The sequence below is a fragment of the Anas platyrhynchos genome, chromosome 11, assembly GCF_047663525.1.
Source record: "Anas platyrhynchos isolate ZD024472 breed Pekin duck chromosome 11, IASCAAS_PekinDuck_T2T, whole genome shotgun sequence".
Taxonomy (NCBI): Eukaryota; Metazoa; Chordata; class Aves; order Anseriformes; family Anatidae; genus Anas; species Anas platyrhynchos.
Window position 1 is genome coordinate 14,279,945 of NC_092597.1, and position 26,154 is coordinate 14,306,098.

Sequence of the window (26,154 nt, forward strand, 5' to 3'; positions counted from 1 at the left end):
AATCCTATTTCGAAAGCGTAAAAAAAAAAAAAAAAAAAAAGCCTATTCCATCCTACTAAATCATCCCTGCTAAACAGCTACAGATATTTCCCATCACAATTCTTCTGTTACTTAGTGCTTATGCACAAAGTAATCCTTTGTCATCTTCTGCCCAAAAGACATTGCAGTCCTTAAGCAGATTATTTCAGTGTGATTTACAGGAACACAGAAAAGTTGAAGAGATCTACAGCTCAGGACTGCTTATTCTCCAAAAACAAATGAGAGGGGCAGCTGCCGATCTGTAAAGAGAGGCCAAGTCAGTTCACTGGGCTCTAGGAGTCAGTATGCGATGACAAAACCCAACCCCGCACAGGGAAGCTGGGCAATAACAACGAACATGGCGGGCTCATACTGGGCGAGATGCAAAATCTTTATTCCAGTTCTGAATTGGAAAAAAAAAATCACCTCCACACATCACCATTTGACAGTTCAGTCAGCATGGGGAGAGGTCTTGCCCAGTGGAGGCACAGACTTAGAGGACACAGTCCTGTAGGCACTTGGAGAGGAAGCTCAGCTTCAAAGTACAAACACTCAACAGTTTGGCTTAAATTTTTAATATAAAAACTCACTAAAAATGCTAAAATGTGACAAACCATTGGAAATACTGTGACATACATTTGCCCTTATGCAGTATAAAACAAAACAAACCCAAACTTGCAAGAAGCTTTGAAATGTATGTTTTCTTCTTCCTCCCGGCACATTGGACCATCACCTACTTAAAATGTTCCTCTACAAAATCCACGGCATCTTCGCTGCGTACTTCACTGCAACAGGCTACTCTCGATGGACCAGCACAAATAAACCCAGTAGAAAGAGGACTGCGTACTGCAAGAGAAAGCAGAAGAGACAAGAGTGTGCACTCACATCTAAAGATGCAGAAACAGCAGCAAACATACAGGGCAAACAGCACTCTGCATACCAAGTTCTCATGAGGTAATTTTAGCTGGAGTGGGAGAAGCGGGGAAAAGATTAAAGAACTCTTACCTTAAATTTTGGATAATCATTCATTAAGATGGTCACTATTCCAATATAGGGCACAAACCTACAAAGACAGAAATAAGTAAGAGAGTATTCAAGGTTGCACACGGAATAGGCACTGCTCTGTACAAAGGAAGTGCTTGCTGTAATGGTTAAACATCTTGGGATTCTTCCTGCCAAGCAGGAAAGCCACAGCAGCAGACACTGAGTGGATATGCAACCCCAGTGCGTGTTTTAGCCTCTGCCTTCTTCAGCAGAGGTGCAGAAGCAGGCTGCCTTCATTCCTGCCTGATGGGGTTCTTTACCTCTACTAACATCAGTGGTGATTTTTTCCTATCAACCCTTTAGGTTCTTGGCCCTCAAGAGCTCAATGGCACCTTGAAGCAATCAGACCTATTGAGGTACTGCTGGGAAAAAGGTTATCACCAGTGCTCCCTTGCTTGCATCTTCAAACAGGCTAGCTTTCCTGAGGGCCACTGTAAAAGGAGCAGAGGCCTGGCCAAAAGGCAGGTTCCCTTGGATCGAACAAGGCAAAGTCAATCAAATTGCTCGTTATGCGTGGTGTGCTGCAAGGCAATTCAACCCAGTTCAGCAGTCACCACCTGCAGCTTGTCACTGGTCCTATTTCCCCAGCTCCTTTCAACACAGTAAATCCACATCCAGGTGCCAGCAGGCTCCTAACGCCAACCACTGGAAATAAAACATGGGTGTAATAGCAGCTTGTTTTCTGAAGAGGGAGGGAGGAATAATTAGTATCAGGTTTGCAAAGAATCAATTTAAAATAAACGAACAACAGTGGACCTGCCTTGGGATGGATGGATTTGGCACAAAAACAGTTTAGCTTGTAGAAACCTTAGCGACTGCTATAGCGAAGAGCAAAATCTAAACAGCCCTGAGTCAGCTATCTAATCCCAATTATTCTAATACTCTTGATGGTTAACTGAAGTGACATGCTTATGCATGATCTGGAATATGAAAAAAGCTTAACGGTGAGGGGAGGGGGTTTGGTTTGGTTATTGTTTGTTTTTGTTTTAATTTTACTGCAGTTATCAGGAAGACCAAGTTCTGTTGATATTGTGAGTACTGAAGCTCTTTTGTCTAACTGAAGGAAGGTCCTCAGGAAAAAGGACAACTCTTAGACAAAAAGACCAAGCAAGCCATGGAGATTAGAAACAGGTGGTTGTTTCCTCCTGTGAGAAGGAGGAAAGAAATACTGATCAAGCAGGCTCTCGGGCCTCCATCAACTGATGATAACCTGTACCAATTGAGAACCTTATCTTGCACACAGGGGATTCCACATTAGAAATTCAGATCTCGCTTCCCTGGAAAGACTCTGACTTGCAAAATAATTTTGATAAAAATTCTCATTGTGCCTAAATGCCTGAGCATGCACTGCCTTTGCACTGGTGTCCACTCAACGTCAAAATCTCAGGATGCAGCTCACAGCTTGACGCCTTCACTTAAACAAGCTCAGAACTGAATTACCTTCGTCTTTTAGCTCTCGGTGGTACTTTTTGAAACGGTCACAAAAACCCAGCAGGGTGAGTTCAGGGAGAGGGGGATTAACAGCTGGCGTTGGGGAAGAGCAATGCAAAAAGCTGCGACTTCCTCAATTTCACTTACCCTCTTGCCCTTCCTACTACGTCCTTCTTCTCCAGCCAATGTTGCCCTCGTTTGTACAGCCCTCTGTCATCAACAGCATTATTGTCTCCCTTTGTCAAAAATTTGATGTCACCGTTTTGCCTAGCAAAGATAAGATGGACAGATAAGTCAGAGAAAAAGAACTTTTCAAGAGCTGCTTTAGAACAAGCATGTTGAGACTAACACAAAGATATTAAAGCAATTGTGTTTTTGATGTTTGAGCAGGATGAAAGACGGAAACTCTTGAGTGCAGAGGAAAGAAGATTGTTTGAGGGGAAAAAAATGCAAATGGAAGAATGAATTCTGGCCCAAGCCAAGCTTTCCTGCAGAGTTTAAGATCAGAACCAGCAGGATGAGCCATTTCTAATGAAGGTGCAGCTATTGTCTCTCTGTTTTTGACCCCTCTCATGTTGATGCTTCTTGTGCTTTATATACATATATTGGACTCTGGGCTCTGCACTACCATCCAAAATGTGATTCTGGCGTTCAAGGGTATAGCTCTACTCAGTAGCAGTCAGAAGCAAGCTGAAGCTTAGAAATTATTAAGAAAGGGGTACAGAACAAAACAAACAATACCATTATGATACTGTATGAACTCACGATGTGCCTGCATCTTGAATGCTCTGTGTAGTTCTGAACCCCCTACATCCTTTTCTGAAATGGAGAGGAAAACTGGCAAAGGTTCAGAAATAGTTAACGAGGTCTGGAACCATTTCCATACAAGAAGCAACAGACCAGGACTCTTCAGCCTGGAACAGACAGGACTGATGAGAGATATGATGGTAGTCCAATTCAAATGAGCAACTATCAAGCAGCTTTTCACTGCCTCTTCTGATACAACACCTAGAGGACATCAAACAAAACTCAGAGGTAACAAGTTAAAACAAGTGAGAGAAGGTGCAATGCATAACTAACGCAGTGCAAACTAAACCACGTCTCTCTGTGGTGGGATAGTTTGGATGGCAAACAATTACATAAGTTCAAAAAGTGACTAGATATCCCACGTAAAGGAGTAAGCCATTAACACAGATCTATCACTTCTTGCTCGAAACCGTAATTTGCAGAAAGCAGGGAAATCATCACTGCACACTCTCCAGTTTTTAGTTTGTCCTTAGGTGAATTAGTTAGCTTGTCAGAAACAGGATCCAGTGGTAGACAAACCTTTGCTCTGACCCGGAAACAGCTGCTGTTATGCTCTAGCCTTACACACCATGCTTTGCATACTTCCCCAGGCATTTCCATCCTGCTTGCTGGACACCTGGCAATGCTTGTGTCAAAGCAGCAGCTTGTGCCACTGCTCACGGATCGGCTGGCCCCTGTCATCGCCCTGTGTCACCCGAAGGCAGATGCTGAGCGGCAGCATTCCTGTCGCTTGATTCTGTCGGCTTCCTCACAGAAACAACAGATCAAATACAGCACGGGAAAGCAGGCAGACCTTCAGAGCTCCTACCGTTTTCATCATGTCCGAATACCAATCTGTGTTACTTGACATGAGAAGCTTGGAAGGGAAAAAGAGGAGGAAAAAAAAGGACAGATCTCTCTTCAAAGCACATCTGGCTCCCAGTGCGGGAACAGCAAAAACCCTAGGAGCTTACAGATACGGTCTGGAAAAAGATGAAGATACCCAAAGGTGCAGATAATGTAGTTTCAATTCTGAAAACTAATGGTGTAGGAGCACAACATCTTACTGGAAAGGTTCAATGCTGCATCACGAACCAGTGTGAGAATCTCTCAGTAGGGCTGCTCTGCTGTCCGAAAGGTGAAGTGAAAGCTGGTCTGGCTTTCCTGCACCAAAACCACTAAGTACATAACTTTGCAGACTCTGTGCTTAGTGATAACGAATGAACCCCATTTCACTCTGAACATGAAGAAAAGGCTAGCAAGTAAAAAACATTTTTGCACTGAAACAATAGTGATGTGAACTGGAACCCAGGTTGCCGCAAAATCATGGGCAACAGGGTTGTCCTGTTTCCCTTCATTTTGACACCCCTGTTAGCTTTCAAAGAGAATTTTCACAGTTTTTATACTGTCCATGACTACAGAAAGAAACTGGACTCTGCCTACTCGGAGGACACTCTTGAATTCCAAATTCTCACCGGAAAAATATTCTTCAATTAGTGAGCGAAGCAACTGATACCTCAGAGTATGAGCTGCTTTTGATGCCCAGCTTCAGGTCACAGTACTCATTTTTCAGTTTTATCTTTACTAACTCAAGGATTAGTTTTGGGTTTGTCTTATTTTAAAATGAAAGGAAAAATACAGGAGAATGGCTTGACTTCATAACATCTAGGACTGGTACTATGGTCCTGTTACATTTTAATTTAAAAAAAAAAAGGCGCTGGATACCTTAATACCTAGTGCTGAGATAAAGCCAGGCAAAAAAAAAAAAAAAAAAAGGTGGTGATTATCTGGAGAGAAACTGTCACACTGCGTGTAGATTTCTGCTCCTCCTTCCCATACACTGAGAGCAGAGAGAGGACCCTGACTTTTCTCGCCTCTTCAATCATCAGCCCAAGCAGCAGCACCAGAGCCCAGATGAGGTTCTTGTATATAATAGGGGAGAAGGAAAGTAGCGTTTCACCTAAAAGCATTCCCAAGACATCTCAAAAAGTGCATGTGCAGCATTAGATACCAGATTTACCACATATAACGACCTTATTTTGATTTTTAAATTAATGGTATCAAAACCAGTACTCTGAAAAGTGACTAAACCATCATTGCGAGTTTTGGGTGCAGAACAACTCGGTACAGCAAACAATCTGTTCTGTCAACTGGGGGAGATGTCACCCTCTCTTAGCCAAGATTTAAGCTGAACTATTTACATGCATGAAGCTGTTTGAGCTCGAAATTGGGTCAGACAAGTGGTCTGCACATCCCACTAGCTGTGGCTGCTACGAATGCTTGGGGAGAGAGAACCTCCCCATCCCATCAAACTCATCTGTCTACAGCAACCCTCAAATACCACCTTTACATGTGATTCAGGTGATTCACTAAATCTATGAACACATCTCTGAGCCCTGGTACAGCTCTAGTCCATCCCTAATGCAGCAGGCATTTACTCAGCAGAAGCAGGTGCTGGGACGCCATCCAGTTGTTGCCCTCTTCTCAGAGCTTGCTTGAATAAAGAGGGATTTGGTTCAAGGTTTGGTTTTCACCTGAATCCCTCATGGGGCTGGCTCATATCCCTCTGGACTGCCCCTGAAGGCTCACAACTGTAGAGAAAGCCTTGCATGGAAAACCAAATGGGAATGACATTGTTTTTCACTCCTTCAGACACGCACCCTGCTAAACATTTTGAGAATGAAGAGTACACGGATAGTGCAGCGCATCTAGGAGCCCTGAGCATAGCAATGCAAAAATTCCTACAGAAACACCCTGCCTCTATACGAGAGCAGGAACCTGGACCAAAAAAGAAGCTTTGAAATAGTAGTGTATGCTACACACAAAACGCCCTTCTTCCATAAAGTTTTACCTCTACAAACAAGAGTCACTTCACACATACAAACCCAGCCATACCTAGAGGAGACAACACAGCAGTTTGGGGTGGAAACCATGGCACAGGAGACATTAAGTGACACAGGGAGCTTGGGATACTAGTACAGACTCCCCAGCTTGTGAATTCTGCCAGCTGACCTTCATAAGGAAACCAGAGGCCAGATTTGGTCTGTCTGAAACTTCCATGTTACTTCTGACAGCAGGATACCTGTTACTGAACTTTCACCGTTCGTTTAGCCAAGGAGATGAGGAAAAATACAATTAATTAGGTAACTGCAATAAAAGCCACCAAATTTGGACATACTTCTCATGAATTTTCAGGACACGATGGACTATAGGAATTTCCCTTCCTTCTATCCTAAAGACCACGATTTCTCCCACTCTGATGGGATCTTCAATTCGGTTCGTTAGGAACAGGAGATCTCCTCTGTGAAACGCAGGCTCCATGCTTCCACTGCAAAAGAGAAGAGGAGCAATTGAGCAATATTTAAACACTCAGAATCAGGCTTTGGAGTTTATAGTCTTTTAAGAAAGATCTTGCAAGGTTCTTAACTTGGACTCATTAGGAAAAGAGCACTACCAGCAGCCAGTGTTAAGAACATACCAAATAGGAAAAGCCTTCTGCTCTCTTCATAGTAACTGGGCTGACGACAAGCAGCAGCAACTCTGCCTCTGAGCAATCAGCTCGAAGTGCTACACTGGCAGTACTACAGTGATGGGTAGCATTTTAAAGTTCATTTTTTTGTACAGGTAGATACACGATCTTTGTGAGTAAAGCACTGAAAACATGCAGGCATTTATATTCCCATCTGGAACAAACAGACGGGTGTGCTAAAAATTTGTTATTGTGATTCATCACTTTGCTTAACTGCCTCATCCCAGGCACTGCTATTCAAGCTATTTTTCTCCTGTCTTGTAAATGGCAATTGTTACAAAATACTTAACCTTCTTAATTCCAAATAAATAATGCAGCACAAAAGGAAACGATGAACTTTAAAGTACCGGGTGTACTTCTGTTTTATCGTAAGACAGTGCAGAAGCTGCTCTTCAGAAGATAAGATCGCATTGCTGAAGAAGGGACGTGACCTAATGGCCCCCGTCCTACTCACTGGGAGGTGCAGGGCAGAACGTCTCCCCTGAACTTCACAGATCCGTCAGGAGTGCCACCTCCTTCAATTTGTATGAGTCTTGCTAAATGGCACGCCGCAATTAACGCTGATGTAGAAACGCACCGAAAGGCCAAGGCAGCGACAGAACACGACCTGTGCAATACGCACGCGGCGCCTGACAGTGCCAGCACCCAACAGCTGCCTGAGAACTCCAGCAACGGGAATTTGTCCCAGTAAGCAGGAGGACACGAATAACAGCGGTAGTACCCACGGCATCGTGCTTTTGTGAGGCAACGTGCAATATCTGAAACACATTCACTGATGGTGGTATCCCTTATTTTCAGCCACACATGTATGAGGGCATGGCTACAGCTCACTAGAAGGCCAGGGAAAAAAATGAGCAGCCATGAAGGGACAGATAGTGGATACTCGTGAGGATGCAACACAACACTAACAACGCTCACTGGGTATTTTAGCAGCAAGCCTGCTCCCACTCTAAGATAAACTCCTCCTCACTGTAACAGTTTATTTCCTGGCACCTCAAAGATTTCAACCTCTTTTTACATTAATCCAGACTTGTCACATACTTCAGCTACTCATGTAGCAACAAGAGAAGCAGGCAGGAGGTAACTGCACTGCGATGTCCTACTGCTACAGCCTGTACCAGGGGGACTGTCAGCCACCAGCCTCGCTGAGACGTGAGCTCCACCACCAACTCTGCTTTCATACAGCGGTGATGCCCCAAGCAGTGGCTCTGTCACTGGTGCCAGGCTCCCTGCTCCAAGGCCTTCCTTCCCCACATCTGCCTTCACCCACACTGCCGAGCGTTTTTCCACAAGTTTCGGCAGAAGCGGCTGGGTGGAGCTCCTGCCATATGTCTTTGAAGTCCTCTGGCTTCTTCTGTGTCTCCTTCCTGAGGGTTACCCCCGTAACACACGCGTTTGCCGGCTGACAGAAGCAGAGAAGTAAGATGTTATTCTTACATCAGGCAACACGTTCTGCCTACCTACTCCACAGAACGGCTGAGGTTGGAAGGGACTTCTGGACACCATCTGGTCCAAACCCTGCTCAAGCAGGGACACCAAGAGCAGGTCGCCCAGGTCCACATCCAGGTGGGTTTGAAGATCCAAGGAGAGAGACTCCACAACCTCTCTGGGCAACTGTGCCAGTGCTCAGTCACTCACACAGTACAGGAGTGCTTCCTGACGTTGAGAGGTCCTGACAGTGGGCACCACCAAGAAGATCCTGGCTCCAACCTCTCTGCAGCCTCCCTTTGGGTGTTACTTCTCCCCTCTTAGAGAGGCTCTTGCCCAGCCAGGGCCTGGTGGCTGGGCTGCAGGCAGGGTCTGCTACTGCCGTGTGTCTTCAGATAACATCCTCCAGGGGGGCTGGAGAGCCTGGAGCACCACCACCATGCCCATGACCACAACCACGACCTCCCTGAGCAGGACCATGCCCATGCCGATGGCCATGGCCATGACCACCACCGTGACTGTGACCGTACCCATGACCACAACCATGAACGATGATGACTGCGACCACCGCCATGCCCATGCCCACCACCAGAACCACAAATAACCATGACTATCTCCATGGCCATGACCATCACCCCATGACCATGACCGCGACCACCCCCCCGCCGCCCAGGCCGCCTCCCGCAGCAGCCCCGCGGCTGTACCTGAGCACCACCACGATGGGGCTCTCGCTGCCCGTCACCACCATCAGCCCCTTCCAGATCATCAGCGCGGACGAGACGATCATGCCGAAGTTCAGCACCTGGTAGTAGAGCTGGGGGAAAGGGGGAAGGGGAGGGGGCGAGAAGGGGCAGCGAGGTCAGCCCGGCCCCCACCGCCGGCGCCCCCCATCCCATCCCATCCCATCCCGGCCCGGCCCCGCACCTGCCGGCGGTTCATGCGGCGCACATCGTCCAAGAAGTCCAGCGACAGCATCGCTGCTGCCGCGCCGGGCCCCGCGCCCCTTCCGCTTCCCCCCGCTTCTCCCCGCCGCTTCCGATCCCGCCCCGTCGGGGGGAGGAGAGAGGGGGCGGCCCCGGGGCCTCCCCGGACGAGGCGGGGACGGGGGCGAGGCTCCCCCCGGCTCCCTCCGGCTCCCCCCGGTCTCCCCCCGCCGCCGCCAAGCAAGCACGGAGCACTGTTGGATGCTTTTATTTGAAATACTTTGAAGTAAACATCGTAGCAAGGCACAAACGCCGCTGCGGATTAAATAGGTTATGTGATGGCTTGGGAGTGCCCCCCGCTATCGTTACTCTACGTAGGCTACCTCGTAAAACATTCCCTAGGCTAATGTACACAGTATCAAAAAATACAAAGAGTCCAAACTGTTCGTATCAAAACACATTGAGACAAGAAAGTGAGCGATTCGAATGCAATAAGATAAATAGTTCTTAAATTATTTAAACATTGTTATAGTAAACAATAACGAGCAGGATTCTGGCTCAACATAAAAAAAAATGGTACAGGAGATAATTATATTACACAAAGCATGTGTGTGCCAGGGGGACGAGCGAGGGAACAGCAGGGACAGAGTCAATATGACCACGGGGAAATAATCGCCTCCGAAAATGGATGACACTGAGCCGGGGGAAGAAGCGCTAGGGAAGGAGCTTGAGCCCAAGGGTGAGTGGCAGCAGGGGCAGCCCGGCTCTGCCAGCACCTCTCCAGGGACCTCTCCCCACTGAAGCCACCAGGACACGGGCATCTTGGCCACCCAGAGACACCACGGTCATGGGCAGCCCTGGGGGGAAGATTTTCTGCTCCAGGGACCACAAGACCCCGTCCCCATTGCGCCTTCCTGGTGCAGAGGCGAAGTGCCATGCCCACCCACTCTCACACTGGATGACAGTGATTGAAACTCTTTCAGGGTGGGTAAGATTTGTGACATTTCATTACGTTACCTTTTGGAAAATAAGGTTGTTATTAGGGCAGTAAAATAAACGGAAGCTGGGGTACAGCTTGAGCCTGTCCTGCGGAACACAGACGACCTCAGATCGGCCAAGGGCAGTTCTGAGGAGTGTGTTCTGCTGAGACAGCATTATGAATTAAAATGAGTATAACAAAGGCAGGATGGGAAGAGAAAAATAAGTCATAAATAGGAGAAGAAAGAAAGCGAGACAGGGAAGGCAAGGCAGGGGCTCTGGGCAGAGGCTGAGGCAGCGCACACTCAAAGGAGGAGAGCTCATCTTTAGGAAACTGCAGCTGCAGAAAGTGCTCCTTGATCCTCAGGAGTTGGACAAGCTCCAGCGAGGATTCTGGCCCTGCTTTCCCTTTTCACCTCTCTGATCTGGCAGAGAGTTAGTGCTTAGGATGAAATGGCAGGGTTTTTTCCTTTTTAAATTTCCCTTACAAATGGAAGTTAACGGAAAGCAATGTCCATCCCAAGAAATCAACAGAATATTTCAAAGATTTGCCCCATCCCCACCCAGTATTTTAAGTAAAAACCCCCAAACAAAAAACCCCAACAGACCAAAAGGGTTTTTGTTTCATTTTGTTTTTGTTTTTAAGTCTTAAGAGACTTTGCATGATTGTTCTGAGAGGTGCTATTAGGACCCTCCACACCACACGTCTGCCTGTGTTCACAAAGAGCTGAGTCAGTTTTGCACTCTTTGCATTTCAGGTTTTCTTCTTCCACTGTAGTGTTCATCTCGCCATTATACCCCTCATGTCCGTTCTCATTCATCTCTGCCTGTAACTTCTCCCTTTCCTCTTCTTCCTCCTCCTGTTCCTCCTCCTCTTCTTCTTCCTCCTCCTCCTCCTCTTCCTCCTCATCTTTTACTTTGTGAACGATGAAGAGGTGTCTGTTCAGAGAGATGTGAGACGTGTAACACAAGCCGCAGAACAAGCACTGATACGTGGAGCTGTCTGTCTTGTGCTGAGGTATGTGTTCCTGAAACTCAGTACTGATGTCTGTTGCAAATCCACATTTAGCACATTTCCAATGCGCTTTCAGTTTTTTGGCTGACGGCGCGTCTGAACCTGCAGTGGTCTCTGCCTGACCCAGCTCATCCGTTGCCATCCTCTTTGGAGATCTTGCCTTAAAAAGTAAGATGGAAAACATTACATTACTGTTCGATACCATGTAAGAATAAGTCTTAGCTTGCTAAATTCCACACATGCATTTGAAGACCTCTGAGGGCGAATATATGGATGTCTTTTGTTACAAACTAAATAATGGCATGCCTATAGGCCCTTCTTGCATCGTCTTCCCTAACACCATCTAAACACCTCGGGGTTACTGCAATGCCTAGTCCATCCTCCATCCCAACACACAGCATCTCAGCTGCTGTCCTGCAAAGTGAGATGGGAGCCCTGGGAGGGGCTGGCTGGGCAGAAACGTGATGGGAAGGTGAACTTGAACATTTTCCCCTCTACTCGGGCTTTTTCTTTGTGCCATCTCTCATTAACTCATCCCCTCTGTCTTATAATCCCACAGCGTGCCTTTCCTCCCACAAGGATGGCTCGCTCACATATGTCCCTTCATGTGATTTTTTTATCTCCTTATCCAGCAGGATTGTGCAGTCTTTGTTTTGCACACACTTAGGCTTGTATTTGCAGACACAGATAGAGCTGTACGAAGCAAACTGCCCTACACACATCAGCTCTGCTTGGAGGGAAGCAGCCACTAGCTCATGGAAGTGAGTTCCAGATTTCCCTTTCACTATGCCTGTGACCACAATACAAATACAGCATAAATACAGAGGGGACTCAGTCTTGGTTGCAGTCCCTCTGTGCTACGGTACTGATGAATGACAAACAGCAGTAATAAGGAAAAACTACTTCTATTTTTAAAGTAAATGGAACAAAGAAACCCAGCCAGGCAATCCTGCACTCCAAATCAACCCAAAATAAAATCAGTTGAATGTTTGCTGAAAAAAATTACATAGTCCTACTGAGGAGGAACACCATTCTCATATGTAACATACAGTAAAAAAAGAAAGAAACGAGCAAAAGCAGAAAAATGCACCATGCTCATACACCTAAATGAAACAACACCATGGCAAGGGAAAATGAGGGTAAACACAGACCTAAATTAGTTCTGGTTACAAAGCAGCCTGGAAAATGGTCAGTTAGAGACAGGGCCACACATTCAAAAATAATTGAAAAATGCAAAATACATTGCCCTGGTGCTGCCACAGCTCAGCTACGCTTTCAGTTCATATCACAACACTTCTAGAAAGCAACAAACTGTATGGAGTTTACAGAAGAGGAGGGCAATCTGCCCAATGGATGTGAGAGGGCTTTACTGCCACAAGGCTGCAGCTCGACACAACACCCTGAGTGGACAGCTCTGCTTGCAAGGTACACTTTGAAAAAAAAAAAAAAAAAAAAAAAAAATATCAGTTACTTCTGCTGCGTCTCTCTCTGGAGCTTTTGCTTTGGCCATCTGGGATAAGTCTGGGTTTTTGATGCCATGCATGAGGCTGATGTGATTCTCCAGCATGAATGGCTGAGGAAATGTCTGATTCTCATCTGTGCAGTACCTTGGAAACAAAAAAGGAAGAAAATTTATTAAGGGAGATGCCCAACTGTTCATTTCATCCTAACAGCTCTTCGTTATGTGCCAAACCAAGAGGTGTCATTGAAGACAGAAGCTGGTGAGTAACGTACTATTAGATTACCGAAAGAGGCAGCAAATCACTGTTTTAATAATAAAATATTATCCCTGACGAATCTAGAACAGTTTAGAGCTTACCACAGTAAGTATGAATGAGAACGAAAGTAGGACACACATTATTTACAGTACAGTACTTAATAAATACAGGGATGAGTGGAGATCAGGCCCACCGTGATACATGCCACACAAGCACAAGGTAAATAATCAAGATGGAAAAAGAATGGGAGAAAAACAGCTCTCAGTTGAGAGACCTCATGACTTGCGGAACACAGGGGAGCCCTGCAGCAGAACCAGGTCCTGCACCCAGAACTCCCACACACCGGTGCAGCATCACATCCACAAGACCATATTTACCACAGCACGCTTAAAATTCTTACAAAACCTCTGCACTTCCTGCCTTGATAACAAGAATCTAGTCAGGAACACTCACAAATGCATCATTTATGCGTAACCGCACCTTAAAACTTGGAAGGCTTCAAGAGGTGCCAGAAACCACGGTGGCATTTCACAAGGAGATGTGGAAGGGTTGAGCCAGCTATTCACTGACCCTCCTGGGTGAGCAAGGTCTACTGCAAGTAAGTGCCAGGTCTCGCAGGCACATAAGCCACCCCTCTGCAGCACGGTCAAGCATGCAGAGTATTATGATTAGCAACTGGGACACCCAAGATGGACTTTGTGCTCTTCTGCAGGCTGCCAGCATGACATAGGGACGGTCCATAAGTTATGCATTGACCCAAGCAATGAGGCAAGTAATATCAGACTTCTCTGAAATGCACAAAATTGCAGCTGAAATGTAGGCAGCAGGGGATGAAAAGCAGCACATTGGAGATTAAGTGTCTCTGGGCAACAAAGACGTTTTTAACAGCAGACAGGATGATTCCTACTGATCTTCCAGCTTCTCTACTGGATGGAAATTAAACAACTGTCAGTAACAATATGAAAATACAGAAGTGCTCACTGAATATTTCTGTTTTAACAGGAACCGGTTGGATGATAAATCAATATTTAATAATGATGGAATTTTTCTCCCTCATGAAGGCAAGACGAGAGGTTATTAAGTGGCATTTATCAAAAATAAACAAGTTGAAAATCAAGCATTCCAGACAGTTTGTACTTGAGACTGGGAAAATCAGAGCAAGTTCCGATAACAATAACCAAGTGCATTATGAAAGAAAATACATAAAACATCAGAATATCTTGCAACTTGTTTTAATTTGGAGTTTTTTTTTCATGGGAAAAGATGGGAAAAGTTGCTAAAAGATGCTTTCCTAATTATTCCAGTGACAAACTTGGCATGAGGGTGTTTAATCAAAACCTCCAGCACTGATTTTGCCCGACAAAGTTAACAGAAGGCAGAGGCCTACGCATGGCCAAGGGAGAAGGGGAAATCACAGCTTGAAATGTTAGAAGTCAGAGGACAACTACAAGACAGCACACTGGAGTCTCCAAAATACTTGACTAATGGATTCAATAACAAACTTCACTCATACTTCCTGGCCTTCATGTGGAAAATCAGGACTAGAGGATGATGTGAAGTTAAGGCATCAGGACTGATACAAAGTGCCTGGTAGGAAAAAGAAAAACAACAGCACCCAAGCAAAAAGGAAAGCAGCAGCAGAGACGTGATGCCTTTGAGTGCAGAAAGGAGCCAAAGAGGAATTCAAAGAGATGAAGGAATCACAAGTGGTAGTAACGAAGGTGATTTTTATAACAGCACTCTGCACTACCTAAAAGGGATTGAAGCAGTTCAGAAACAGGTTTTGGAAGAAAACCAAGGGACGGAGAGTCTTCCGCATCTCCTGGTGTAGAGGCTGTTCTCGGGTCTAAGGCACACAGGCATGAAGGCAGCTGGAGGAGACACCAAGGGCAGAAAAAGACAGGGTAAGTAGATAGGGAGGAACATGGCCACAGAGGCTTGGTAGAGATGCACTGAGGTCAACTAGCTGACAAAGGGAAGACCATCCAGAAGACCTTGGATCCAAATAAAAAGCAGCTGTTGGAGACTCTGGCATAAGATTTTCAAGGAAGAGACCTAATGTGAAGGGTGCTATGATTTCACTAAGTCTTCCACTAGAACAATTAAAGAGGACACAACCACTGTCCAGTTACGACTTCATCAGCAGATTTTGAGAAGGAGCAACTACGAACTTGAGAATTAAATACAACCACAATTCACTTGAATTCGTAGCTGTGTCTGCTGTAAATATGGCATGACCACAAACCCTTGGGTAAACTATGGATCCACAACTGCATGCTGAGAAGTAACAGAAAAACTGGACTCTAGGGTCTGTACAAGCTAGTAGGTTGGCACACCCCAGGTTATTTGTACACAAATCCTTCTTGGCTAGGCCTTATTTTCATTTTGATTCTGATACACCCCACTTGGAAAACAACCAATCCAGAGAGAATAGATTTATACAAACCAAGTGTACAAAAATACCATCTCCAAAGACTATCGTCCACAAACTTAAAGCAGAATGAATTCGGGGAGTACTGGGAGCCAATGTTTCATTTCCTCCAGAGGCTGCAAGTCACAGTGCAGTTACAAGAAATGGAAAATTTGTAATTCCTGTCTGGAAAATGGGTTGGGAATTTACTCCTATCAGGCCCTGTGGTGATACCAATCCTTCATCCATTTTTAAAAAGCTACTGTGGCTCACTATGCAATCTACAGACAGAGTACATGAGAGATGTACTTCTCAGAATAGGCTTTTAGTAATTTAAGTGCAGTAAAGCAATAGCACACTCTTCAGAAACACTTGCATTAAGCCAAGATTTTAGTTTAAAAAAATCCTGTACCCTACGTCACTGCAAACTTCCCTTCATACACAAATGTACTTTAATTCCGTGTTTTTTAGAAGGATATCTGAGAACCTGAGACAGGAATCAAGTCCGCATGATTGCTCACTGTATGACTTATTCTGCAACAGTAGATGAGAACAGTTGCAGAGGCAGTTTTGTAAGCACTGAGCTCTGTCCTTAACTGACATTGTATTCACAGTTAAAATATGTTCACCGGCAACAACTTTCATTCACTGCTGATTCACGTAGTTCCTCTGAGGTCTCCAAATCCATTTTCCAATTTTGAGGTGCATCTTCTGAAACAAACCCAGGAAGCTTAATTCTCCACCGCCCTGCAGTTTGTGCAGTCAGTTCTGCCTGTGCAAAGTGGTGGCAAGACCTAGTACCCTAGATTCATTAGCAGTTTACACACCTTTTTTCCAAGGGGGAAGGCACATGAGTGATGCACAATTACACAAGCCACGAAGCAGCAAAGGATTGGCCCCAGATTTTATCAGCTGTTCCACAAGGGCATGCAACATAATTCTCTTTGCACCTGCAGATCTCAAATCAAACCTTACCCTAAGTTTCCAAAAGGTATTATGCAGTCCAAAGCAAGGACTTACTTTAGCCACCAAGGCTCTCATTTCTAAAATAATCTTCTCACTCTCTCTCAGTAATTTCTATCCTGGAGTAGATAGGAGCAGACATGATCTATTACAAATAGCTTGGAACTTGAAAGAGTAGCCTGCCATTGAGTAGAAATTTGAAACGTGGTATTTAGTACATACCAGCAAGTGTAAACTTTCTTTGCTGTGTCGTGATTATTGCGGATGTGTCTACGCAGACTGTTGGAGGCATTAAATGAGCGTTCACACTGTCGACAGGGATACCTCTTCACAGACTACAGAAGAACAGAAACATCTTTTAGTAACAGGGAGACAAAAGGTACTGACCGGATTCTAACTTTCCCATGCTGTACATCTGGACCTTACCTCTCACGTGCAAAATACTGCTCTTCCACTATTAAAGATCACTGATATTTTGGGGTTTCACTTATACTCAGCCCAACAGTTAGTTAATTATAAAAAAAAGAATTAGTTAAAGTATATGCTTTTTAAAATTATTATTATTAAATGGGAATTGCATTAGATGTTTTTGCTGTGGGCTCATTTCATTACAAGACCCTCTGCAGAATTAATTCAGGGAAAGGTCTATTCTCACCCAGAAACAGGCAAGACCCCAGTGCAAAGTACAGATCTACCAAGTCTACCCTTCCCTTAGACTTTTTAAATAAATACAAGTATTTACTGAACAGAAATATTTGGCAAACCTATAGAATTCAAATGGCACCTTCACCCTGCCCTAATCTTCTTCTCTTGATATTTGTCAGGTGGTCAACCTAGCATGCCATTCCCCCAGTCAAGCTAGAAGGAATCAAAGACGATGATCCAGATTTTGACAGCCTCTTCTCATGGGACTCAAAACAGGGTGATTCAGTACATCAAACAAGAAGTCCTGATGCCAAAGTACTACAAAATCTGGCACACACGACATCTTGGCCTGTGTTCCGCAAGCAAGTTAAGAATTAACTTGACAGAACTAGGTCAAGGCAACACAAGGCCTGAGCTGGATAAAACCAACAAAATTGAGATTTACGGTTCCTATAATGATACCTCTGCACACAGCATGTATCTGTTACAGGAGTCTTCCCCAATTAGATGTACCGTGATATCTACCAAATAATAGTGTCACTAGAGAGGAACTGTATGTCCTTCTCCAGCTTTGTTTAGATCCGACTGTTGAACCAGCAACTGGAGAAGACATGACTTTCCATCCGCTTACCCAAACAACAAAGCCTGGCATTAGATGTAGTGAGAGAAGGAACAAAAAAAAAACCAAACCAACAATAAGGTACACAGGTTGTGCAGTATATGATCAAGGACAGAAAGTGTGCTTACAACAGGCTACCTTGTTCTTTCTCCTGGCTCTACTCTTATTCCTCAATGAGCTGGCAAACAGATTATCAGTTTCTTTTTGCCTCAAATATTATCAGTCTGGTTTGCTAAAAATTTTGTGTTACCTAGCTGAAGCGTTCCATATGAGTCCTTACCCTTCCATGACTTCTCTTCATGTGGGACACGTAGGTTTCCCGATCAGGAATCCACTGTGAACACTCCTTGCAAGTCCAACCAGTTCTTCTCAGTCTGGACTTGGATTCGGGATTGTGTCCTTCCATCCTCATGTCCTTCCTCGGCAGAGACGAGTGGGACGTCCCATTGGCTACTGACAGCTCCTTTGGTAGGTTATGAACCTGGTTCCTTGATGACTTCTCAGACTTCTGGCGAAAGCTGAAAAGCTCCTCAGGATTCTGAGGGACTCCATGAACACCCTGGACAACAAAAATAATCAAATCAAACATAACATTAATATATAATTTGTATTATACACCTTTATCTATAAATAACTAACGCCTATTATCTAAATAAATAATTTAAGCCCCCGTCCAAACGCTATGTTAATGTCTTACTCTTGTATATTGTCCCATTTCCCCTTGAAGCTGGCTGCAGCGCTTTCCCCAACAAGAGATTTTCCCAAGAAAGACGAAGCTTCTATTTATGCTTCCTGCGTGACAACAGCAGCTCCTTGGTGCTGTCTGTTTAACATTTTGGATGAGCTCTGAGAACTCTGGTTAAAAAGGGAAGATGTAATGAGAGAGAAATGCTAATTGTCATTATTTCAAGAGCCTAAGCTCTAAAAACACATTGCTTTGGTAAATGCTGAGCGAAATGTTTGCTGTTATCTTGGGGGCTCCAAAGCTGCTTGATCTTTGCTCAAGGGAAGGGAAGAGACAACCTCTCAGCTTCTCCAACCCTATTTTCTTTAATTCCACAATGCCTACTGCTATTTACATTTTCACAGTTCAAAACTTTGCTCCTGACAAATAAAAGCAAGCACCAAGCCAGAAACCAGCCTTATATGGAATATGTTTTCAGGCTCTTTGGTTGTTCAACAGGCCAAAATCCCTGTCCCCCAAAAAAAGTTGTTTCAACAAAGAAAATTGAACATAAAGAAAATAATCCAGAATTGAAGAGCTGTGGGAAAGCAAAAGGAAATAAAATAGCAACATACCAAAGAAACCTCAAGAAATTCCCCTAGGAACAACAACAGCTCATCCACACAAAAGGATAATTTAGAGGTTTAATTGTGCACAGTAATTAATAACGGGTAAGGTTTCAACACACGAAGGCCCCAGGCCTTTGGAAGTCTTTCCTCGGGTTAGACACCAAACACAAACTTCAAAACACAAAATCTCATCTGAGAAGACTGCGCTTTGCACCTGATCCAGCTGCTGTCCGCAGAAGCTCCTTCACGCAATCGCAGGGCAATGGCAGCTGCTCCGCAGCATGGCCAGCTATTTAGGGTAACATGAACACTTCACCTTTATCCCCATCTGGAACTCTCAGGAGTGTTTTATGAGCAAGGAGTACATTAGCACCCATTACTCCATTCCTCCTGTTATTACACCACTGGAGGAAAAAGAAAGGAGCACAGAAAAGTGAACTGACTTCATTGCAGAATCAATAACAGGACCCAGACCTTCCAACTCCTCTCTTATCCTTTAACAACGGAAAGTCAGGAAAGATGAGAAGCCACATGGTTTCTTTGTTTTTCATGGGGGCACAGATCAGACAACACCTCCTACAAATGCTATATTGCATAAAGGACTGGGACCAAGTAGAAGTGATGGGTTAATGCAATTACTACCCTGCCACAGCCAAAAAGCCTTTTTCAATTAAAATCTCAAAGACATGTTGATTGCCAAATACAGTGGTTAAAATGTTTTACAAGTTTTGTACTGTCAATGTCAGGGTGCTGGTGCACAAACTGCTGCAGGCAGGTCCCTGGGCCTGGCATCTGCAAATGAGCTGCAACAAGCTGAGTACTTCAACTCAAGCCCAGCCATCAGCATCGGGGCTGAATGCCTCTTTGAAGGTCCCAGCCTTAATCTCAACTCTGTTTCCCCAGCTATAATACAGGAAGATTAGCAATCATCAACTTCACAGGAGGGCTTCAAATTTTAATTCATTAACACATGCAAAGACTTCCCAGATTTGCACGTTAAAGGCAAAGGGGGAGAGAGCAAAGTAGTAGTTTTGAATGTTTTTCTCTTTTAGGAGCGAGCTAAGGAATCGTCTGGCTATTTTAAGTGTAAGTATAAAAAAAGTCACCAATTAAAAAAAAGTCACTGTTTTTTGCTAATCAAAGGGAAATAAGACTTTGCAAGCTCTTCCTTCAGAATGATACCAGTAAGTCTTCCAAGACAATTTTCACTCCAGTGTTGTTAGATACTGTGCACAGAAATACACTGACTGAAACAACAGGAAAATGTGGTGCTCACATTCATGGTATAATCGAATCTGCAAGCCCTCATATGCATCCTGCTAAAAATCACCACCAAATGGGCAATAACATGCTTTTCATACACGTATCATAGAATCACACAATGGTTTGGGTTGGAAGGGACTCAAAGTCCATCTGGTTCCAACCCCCTGCCATGGGCAGGGACCCCTCCCCAGCAGCCCAGGCTGCCCAAATCCCACCCAGCCTGGTTGGTCTTGGGCACTGCCAGGGATGGGGCACCCACAGCTTCTCTGGGCAGCCTGGGCGATAGCCTCACCACCCTCTGAGTGAAGAATTTCTTCCTTATATCTAATCTAAATCTACCCTTTCAGTTTAAAGCCGTTACCCCTTGTCTTATCCCTTACCCCCGACAGAGTCCCCCCCAGGTCTCCTGCAGCCCCTTCAGGCACTAGCAGAAGCTGTGAGGTCTCCCCAGGGCCTTCTTTTCTTCAGGCCAAACACCCCCAGCTCCCTTAGCCTGGTTCCATAGCAGAGGGGCTCCAGCCTCTGACCACCCTCGTGGCCTCCTCTGACTTGCACCAATAGGTCCATGCCCTTACGCTGGGGCACTGGACCTGGACACTGAGCTGTTGACCAGAACTCTTTGAGTGCAGCCATCCAGCCAGTTCCTTACCCACTGAATGGTCCATCCATCAAACCCATGTCTCTCCAACTTAGAGACAAGGATATCATGGAGGACAGTGCCAAATGCTTTACACAAGTCCAGGTAGATGACATCAGTTGCTCTTCCCTTACCCACCAATGCTGTAACCCTGCTGTAGAAGGCCACCAGATTTGTCAGGCATGATTTGCACTTAGTGAAGTCATGTTGGCCGTCACGAATCACCTGTTTTCCACGTGCCTTAGCACGGTTTCCAGGAGGATCTGCTCCATGGTCTTGCTGGGCAAAGAGGTGAGACTGACTGGCCTGTAGTTCCTGGATCCTCCTTTTGTCCCATTTTAAAAAATGGGGGTTATGTTTTCCTCTTCCAGCCACCTGGAACTTCACTGGACTGCCACAACTTGTCAAATACGATGGATGGTGGCATAACAACTTCACCCATCAGTATAACCGAACTACGAATGGCAGTGAAATTACTGCATTGCTTATTGCAATATGAGATATTACTGTGGGAGTGCAGATTTGGAGCACTCTCTGGACCACCACTTCCACCAAGTTTTTGGGCTGACCCAGAACTATCAATCTTCAGACCATCTCCTTGAGCATCCCATGCTGTGCTGGGCCTGCCATGGAGTGGTGCCAGCAGGGACACACAAGGCAGGGGACCCTAATCCCAAAGGCTGGCAACTCCAGGGCAATTATTTCTGCCTTGGTCATTCTCATCTCATGATCTGCTGTGATTCTGCAGGCAAGTGGAGCAGCTGGGGAAGTGGCCAAAGAGCCAAAACTCTTTTTTTTTTTTTTTCCCTGTTTGAGTTCCAGAAAGAAAAGATCCAGCTTTTCTTATATAAAGCCAGCAACACCGTGAGCAGAGAACACTTCTCCCTGCCTCCCAAGCAAAGATAAAGCTTCCTACCAAGTTTAATCACTTCCTTGGTTTAATATAGAATAGTTTAACAATCAAAAAGATTTAAGTGTAGAAAGTAAGCCTTTGTCACAAAGCTAAATTAGATATAGATGAGAGTAACTGCCTGCAATATTACCAACTAATTGCTCAACTGGTGTATCCAGATAATACTGTAAGTTTTTGCAGTCTATTTTTCCACTATTGCTCAAGAACCTTCCACTTCTTCAACCAATTTCCTTTAACAGTTGACACAAACTCTCCGTGAACTCAAAACTAGGACCTCGTATCAGTAAGTGGTGGGAGTTACCTACCTTAACGTGCTGCATTAACTGCTGTTTCTGCATATACACCTGCTGACACTGCGGACACTTAAACACGCCCACTAACAACTTGTTGGTATTCTGCTGAAAGTGCTCTTGGAGCAGCTTCTTCTTGTTAAAGACAGTCTCACAAGAACATTTGTAGATCACCCTGGAACAATTTAAAAAAGAAAACTCACTCTCTCTTCGTTAGTTATCTTGAGAAGACAGCGGAAGAAGTTATCTCGGCAAGTTAACTTCAAAAAGGGATGGGCTTCTAACGAGGGCTGCGCTCCCAATGTATTGTCAACATACACCCACGTGGACCACCAAACCATTAACTCAACTGGGAAGAATTACAAAATGCCCCAGGCACATACCACAGCCTGCTAAAAATAAGTTTACTTATATGCATATGCGTAACTACCTACACGTTTGTGTCAGTAAGTGCAGATGGAGGGGAGCAGACCCAAAAGTATACTTGCTACACGTTACTTTCAATCCTGCCTTTCCATGCTCCCTCCCTTACACATTTTTGGCACTAACTCAGGGCTTGATACAAAGTGGAAAAAACAGGAGGTTTCTCTCCAGTGATTTTTTGGGGCAACACTGCATGGCACAGCTTTCTCTTCCTTTTGAGTGCCAGATTCAGCAGTTACCCTGGAGATACCTACCACAAGGTGCCACTCTGACTCCTGATGGACAAAGCGTAACAATTAAGGTCCTTTTACAGATGTAAACAAAACCAGGAGCCCCAACTCCTCTCCTCCTACCCAAGCAGACTGCATTCGTATCAAGGAGAGCACCCTGTTGTTAGGAACAAACCTCTGCCAGCAGACAGTGGCAGCTATTTTTCTGATATGAGGACAGAAAACAAAAAAAAAATGAAAAAAATGGGATGGAAAGGGGGAGCTCTGGAACTACCCAGCAAAGGAAAAGAACAGATAATAACAAAATACTCACTGAGTCGTCTTGTGAGGCTCTCCTGGGTGCTGGCTGGTCATGTGAGCCGTGGTGCTGTCTGCTGACTTGAAGGCCATTGGGCAAAAAGAACACTTATGGAAGACTTCGCAGTGTTTCTCATGAATGTGCACTTTCAGCAATGCGAGGGTCATGAAGACATTACCACAATGGATGCACCTGGGGGACACATGAAGAAGAAGCTGAGTTAAAGCTGCAATATTGCTTTCAAAAGGCACACACCAAGGGAAAGCAGCACAGAGGGAGGCAAGCACCAGGCTATGGCAGGTCCTCGTTTAGTCTCTTCAGTAACAGCGCAGAAGAATCAAGGAGGAATACGATACAGGAACTCACAAGCTGGGCAGATTTTACAAATTGGCAAGTGAACGCATCTATAAAAGAAGCCTTTGGAGACTACAACGATGCAGAAAGAACAAAGGAAGATATGGTACAGCAAAATGCAGCCCTGTATCTCTGAAAGCCAATTCTTTTACAGGTGCAAACGAAGAACTGAAGTAGAAGCATCTGATGAGGTCTCCAGGTAGTAACAAGCATCATAAAGTTAATCCCCAGCACACTCACACACACAAAAGAAGAATATTCAGCTAAGAAATCTTCAGTAACCCTGTACAACTGCTTTTTCTCATGCTACACTAAGCAACAGTAAATGATGACAGCAACAGCAAAGATACTGAAAACAGCAACAGAAACTGATTAGGCTCATTAAAATCATTAAGACCCAGGTGCTGTCTGGATATCGCTTGTCTGGGAGCTGGGGGGACGCTCTGGGAGGACTGCGACAAAGCAGCAGAGGGTTCTTCTTGGCAGCCTAACACAAAGCCCTGGGGCCAGGAGGAGGGCCAGGGTCACCCAGCACGCTCCTGTGACAGGCCTGCCCCGAGATAGCAACAACAGCCTGCAGCCACACTACATTTAGGCTTCAGTGCTCCTCCCAAGCATCCACCCCGCTGCTGGGAAGCCACACGCTGACCCTGCAGGGGCACATGAGGATGCAGGCACCTGCCCTCGCCTGCGCCAGCTGCAGGGGTCACCATCCCCGTGGCAGCACCCAGTCTGGTGGACCAGAATAGCTGCTGCTAAGAAGATTCAGTCAAAACGAGCCGTGGCAGAGCTCTGCTCGAGCCAAACGCTGCGCGTCCTGACCGCAGCAATGAACTTCCCCATGAGGAACCCGGCTGGGCACGTGTGGGACCAACTCTCGTGCTGGCAGGATACGAAAGGCACGTAAGGGGTAAATTCCTCCGGCGAGGCTGGAGTTAAGCTGCTTTGTGAATGTTTTTTTCCTTCGTTCTGAGGTTTGCTGTTTGCCCATGGTGCTGCTAGTGCTCGTGTGCTCACCAGCACCGCGGCACGAACGCCACACCAGCGGCACCGCCGCAGATGGACCCCAGCTATCTAGCAACTGGAAGAGCTCCAAGCCTGTATCAAAAACAAACAAGCTGCCTGATTATCCTTCCCTCCAAATGAGCCTCCCGACAGCGCTTAGGAAACCAGTCTGTGCTTTGAAGTTGTACTTCAAAAGCTCCTTAGGCAGAAGCCAGCCCAAAGGAGCCGAACCCTCTCCCCCAAAATACACACAGAAACACTCTTTTCTGGAATTTACAGAGGGAAGCGGTGACAACAGCTGGTATTGTCCTTGGGAAAACATGAAAATGCGCTGCTCAAGTAGTTCTGCCTTCGAGCCTGATCCTCAATCATGTGAGCCAGGGAGAGAGGCTTCTATTGTAGTAACACCAAGAACCCTATTATTAGGGAAGAATAAATTTCCAAGTACAAACGGGAGAAAAAGCACTAACCCTGCCAGTAAGCTCTAGCTGGTACACCCAGGAATATTCAACAGGCTTCTTCCACAAACACTTCCTGAATCAAGATGAAACAGCTCTGCATTACGTTCAGTTTTGGCAAGCACTAAAGACTTCATAAAGAATTAGGGATGAAATAAGTTCTAACTTGGGGTCAAATGATCACAAGTTAATTTAATTTACAGTAAATGGAAGTTTAAACAAAAGCCACTTTGTAATCAAGAATCCCAGTGCCAGAAGGACAAACTTTGATAAAGTAAACTAATTAGCAGAGCAAAGTGGATGGAGGATGTCAGAGGCTTGCCATGTAATTTCTGTAAATTACAAATTCTGCTATCATATCCCAAGCACGGGGGAATAGCTTGCAAGAGAAGGCTCCAGGATAGCCTCAGGGCAAGGAAGGGTGGCGTACAAGTCTTGGAAAGAATCCTGCGAGAGGAGATAAGGCTACAAGATGTTGTTTTAACCTTCTGAGTATTTCCTACGCTGTCATCACCCAGCCCCTGAACATGCCTGGTGGCACCAAGAAGGAAAAAGGGTGCTACATGGTGCCACATCTATGGGGACAGCTGGATAGTGCCTGGAAAGGGGGGGAGGTGACACTTGGAGCCAAGTGGAAAGCAGCATTTAGGACAGTCTCATTAATTTTAATGCTAAACTGCAGAAGACCTTTCTCATCTTCAATGTAATCCACACTTAAAATTCAAATTCCACCAAACCTGCTCCAAACTTCATTGGATGCATTGGGATACCAGCAGAAAACAGAACAAGGATTGATCAGAAAAACAAAACCAAACATTTGTATTAGAAATTCAAGAAAAAAGGATATCTATCATGAAGCAGCAAAAGCTGAACTGACCCTGGAGAAGATTTAAAAGAAATCCTTGGCTTTGCAGTTCTGCAAGTAACAAAAACAAAAAGAAAGAACAGAAGTCCCTAAGTGACCACAGGACAGATGCCACGGATTATCTAGATATTGTTCCACAACTTGAATTTATTTCTTCTCTTTTCACCAATGGCAATGACATCAACCCGGCAGCATGGACAGGAAGGGTAACGAGGATGGCACAGCCAGATGTTCACCTACTCAGTGGATTCAGTTTTCAAAAATGAACTTCAGAAGATACAAATTAGAGAAGTTAAAGAAACTTAACTGCTAGAGAAACCGGTTAAAGCTCAAACACCGTAAGTAGTGTTCTCGAGCTCTGTCTTGTTTTAGATCTTCATTACTGTCCCTAGCACAGAAAGCAGATATTTGCTTATGACATCTGCAGATGGATGGAAGCTGGCATTGCTGACAGGCATTAAGGAGGCATCATAAAGATATTACTGCATACATCTGGAATGAATAATGTTTAAAAAAAACACAATGTCACACATTTAAGAATCAGGAGCAACCTCTGCTGTTGGTTGTTGTCGACTGTGAGCCCATTAACGGGAAACAGAAGAGAAAGGACTAGCACTG

General features: G+C 45.1%; 2 protein-coding genes across 3 annotated transcripts in view; both read right to left on the reverse strand.

Annotated features, from left to right (window-relative positions):
- Positions 1 to 577: 577 nt before the first annotated feature.
- SEC11A (SEC11 homolog A, signal peptidase complex subunit) lies at positions 578 to 9,330 on the reverse strand. Its single transcript, XM_027466184.3, has 6 exons — positions 9,161 to 9,330; positions 8,941 to 9,050; positions 6,458 to 6,607; positions 2,641 to 2,760; positions 1,024 to 1,081; positions 578 to 864 (listed from the first exon to the last, which is right to left on the reverse strand). Exons 1-6 carry the CDS (start codon positions 9,209 to 9,211, stop codon positions 814 to 816), a joined length of 540 nt encoding a protein of 179 aa, XP_027321985.1. The 5' UTR covers positions 9,212 to 9,330; the 3' UTR covers positions 578 to 813.
- An 81-nt stretch (positions 9,331 to 9,411) lies between these two features.
- Positions 9,412 to 26,154, reverse strand: part of ZNF592 (zinc finger protein 592) — a 40,583-nt gene continuing 23,840 nt past the window's right edge. For both annotated transcript variants that reach the window (XM_027465905.3, XM_005017208.6), the window contains exons 5-10: positions 22,870 to 23,046; positions 21,919 to 22,078; positions 17,788 to 18,066; positions 16,466 to 16,578; positions 12,624 to 12,759; positions 9,412 to 11,312 (exon numbers count right to left, since the gene is read on the reverse strand). In XM_027465905.3, the coding sequence (XP_027321706.3) occupies positions 10,779 to 11,312; positions 12,624 to 12,759; positions 16,466 to 16,578; positions 17,788 to 18,066; positions 21,919 to 22,078; positions 22,870 to 23,046 (1,399 nt within the window). In that variant the 3' untranslated portion in view covers positions 9,412 to 10,778. The remainder of the gene's footprint in view (positions 11,313 to 12,623; positions 12,760 to 16,465; positions 16,579 to 17,787; positions 18,067 to 21,918; positions 22,079 to 22,869; positions 23,047 to 26,154) is intronic.

Coding starts and splice junctions, on each gene's coding strand:
- SEC11A (XM_027466184.3), bottom strand. CDS start 9,211: ATGCTGTCGCTGGACTTCTTGGACGATGTGCGCCGCATGAACCGCCGG. Junction 1,082..2,640: donor GTAGTAGGAAGGGCAAGAGG/GTAAGTGAAATT, acceptor CTGTCTTTGTAG/GTTTGTGCCCTATATTGGAA. Junction 865..1,023: donor ATGATTATCCAAAATTTAAG/GTAAGAGTTCTT, acceptor TTTCTCTTGCAG/TACGCAGTCCTCTTTCTACT.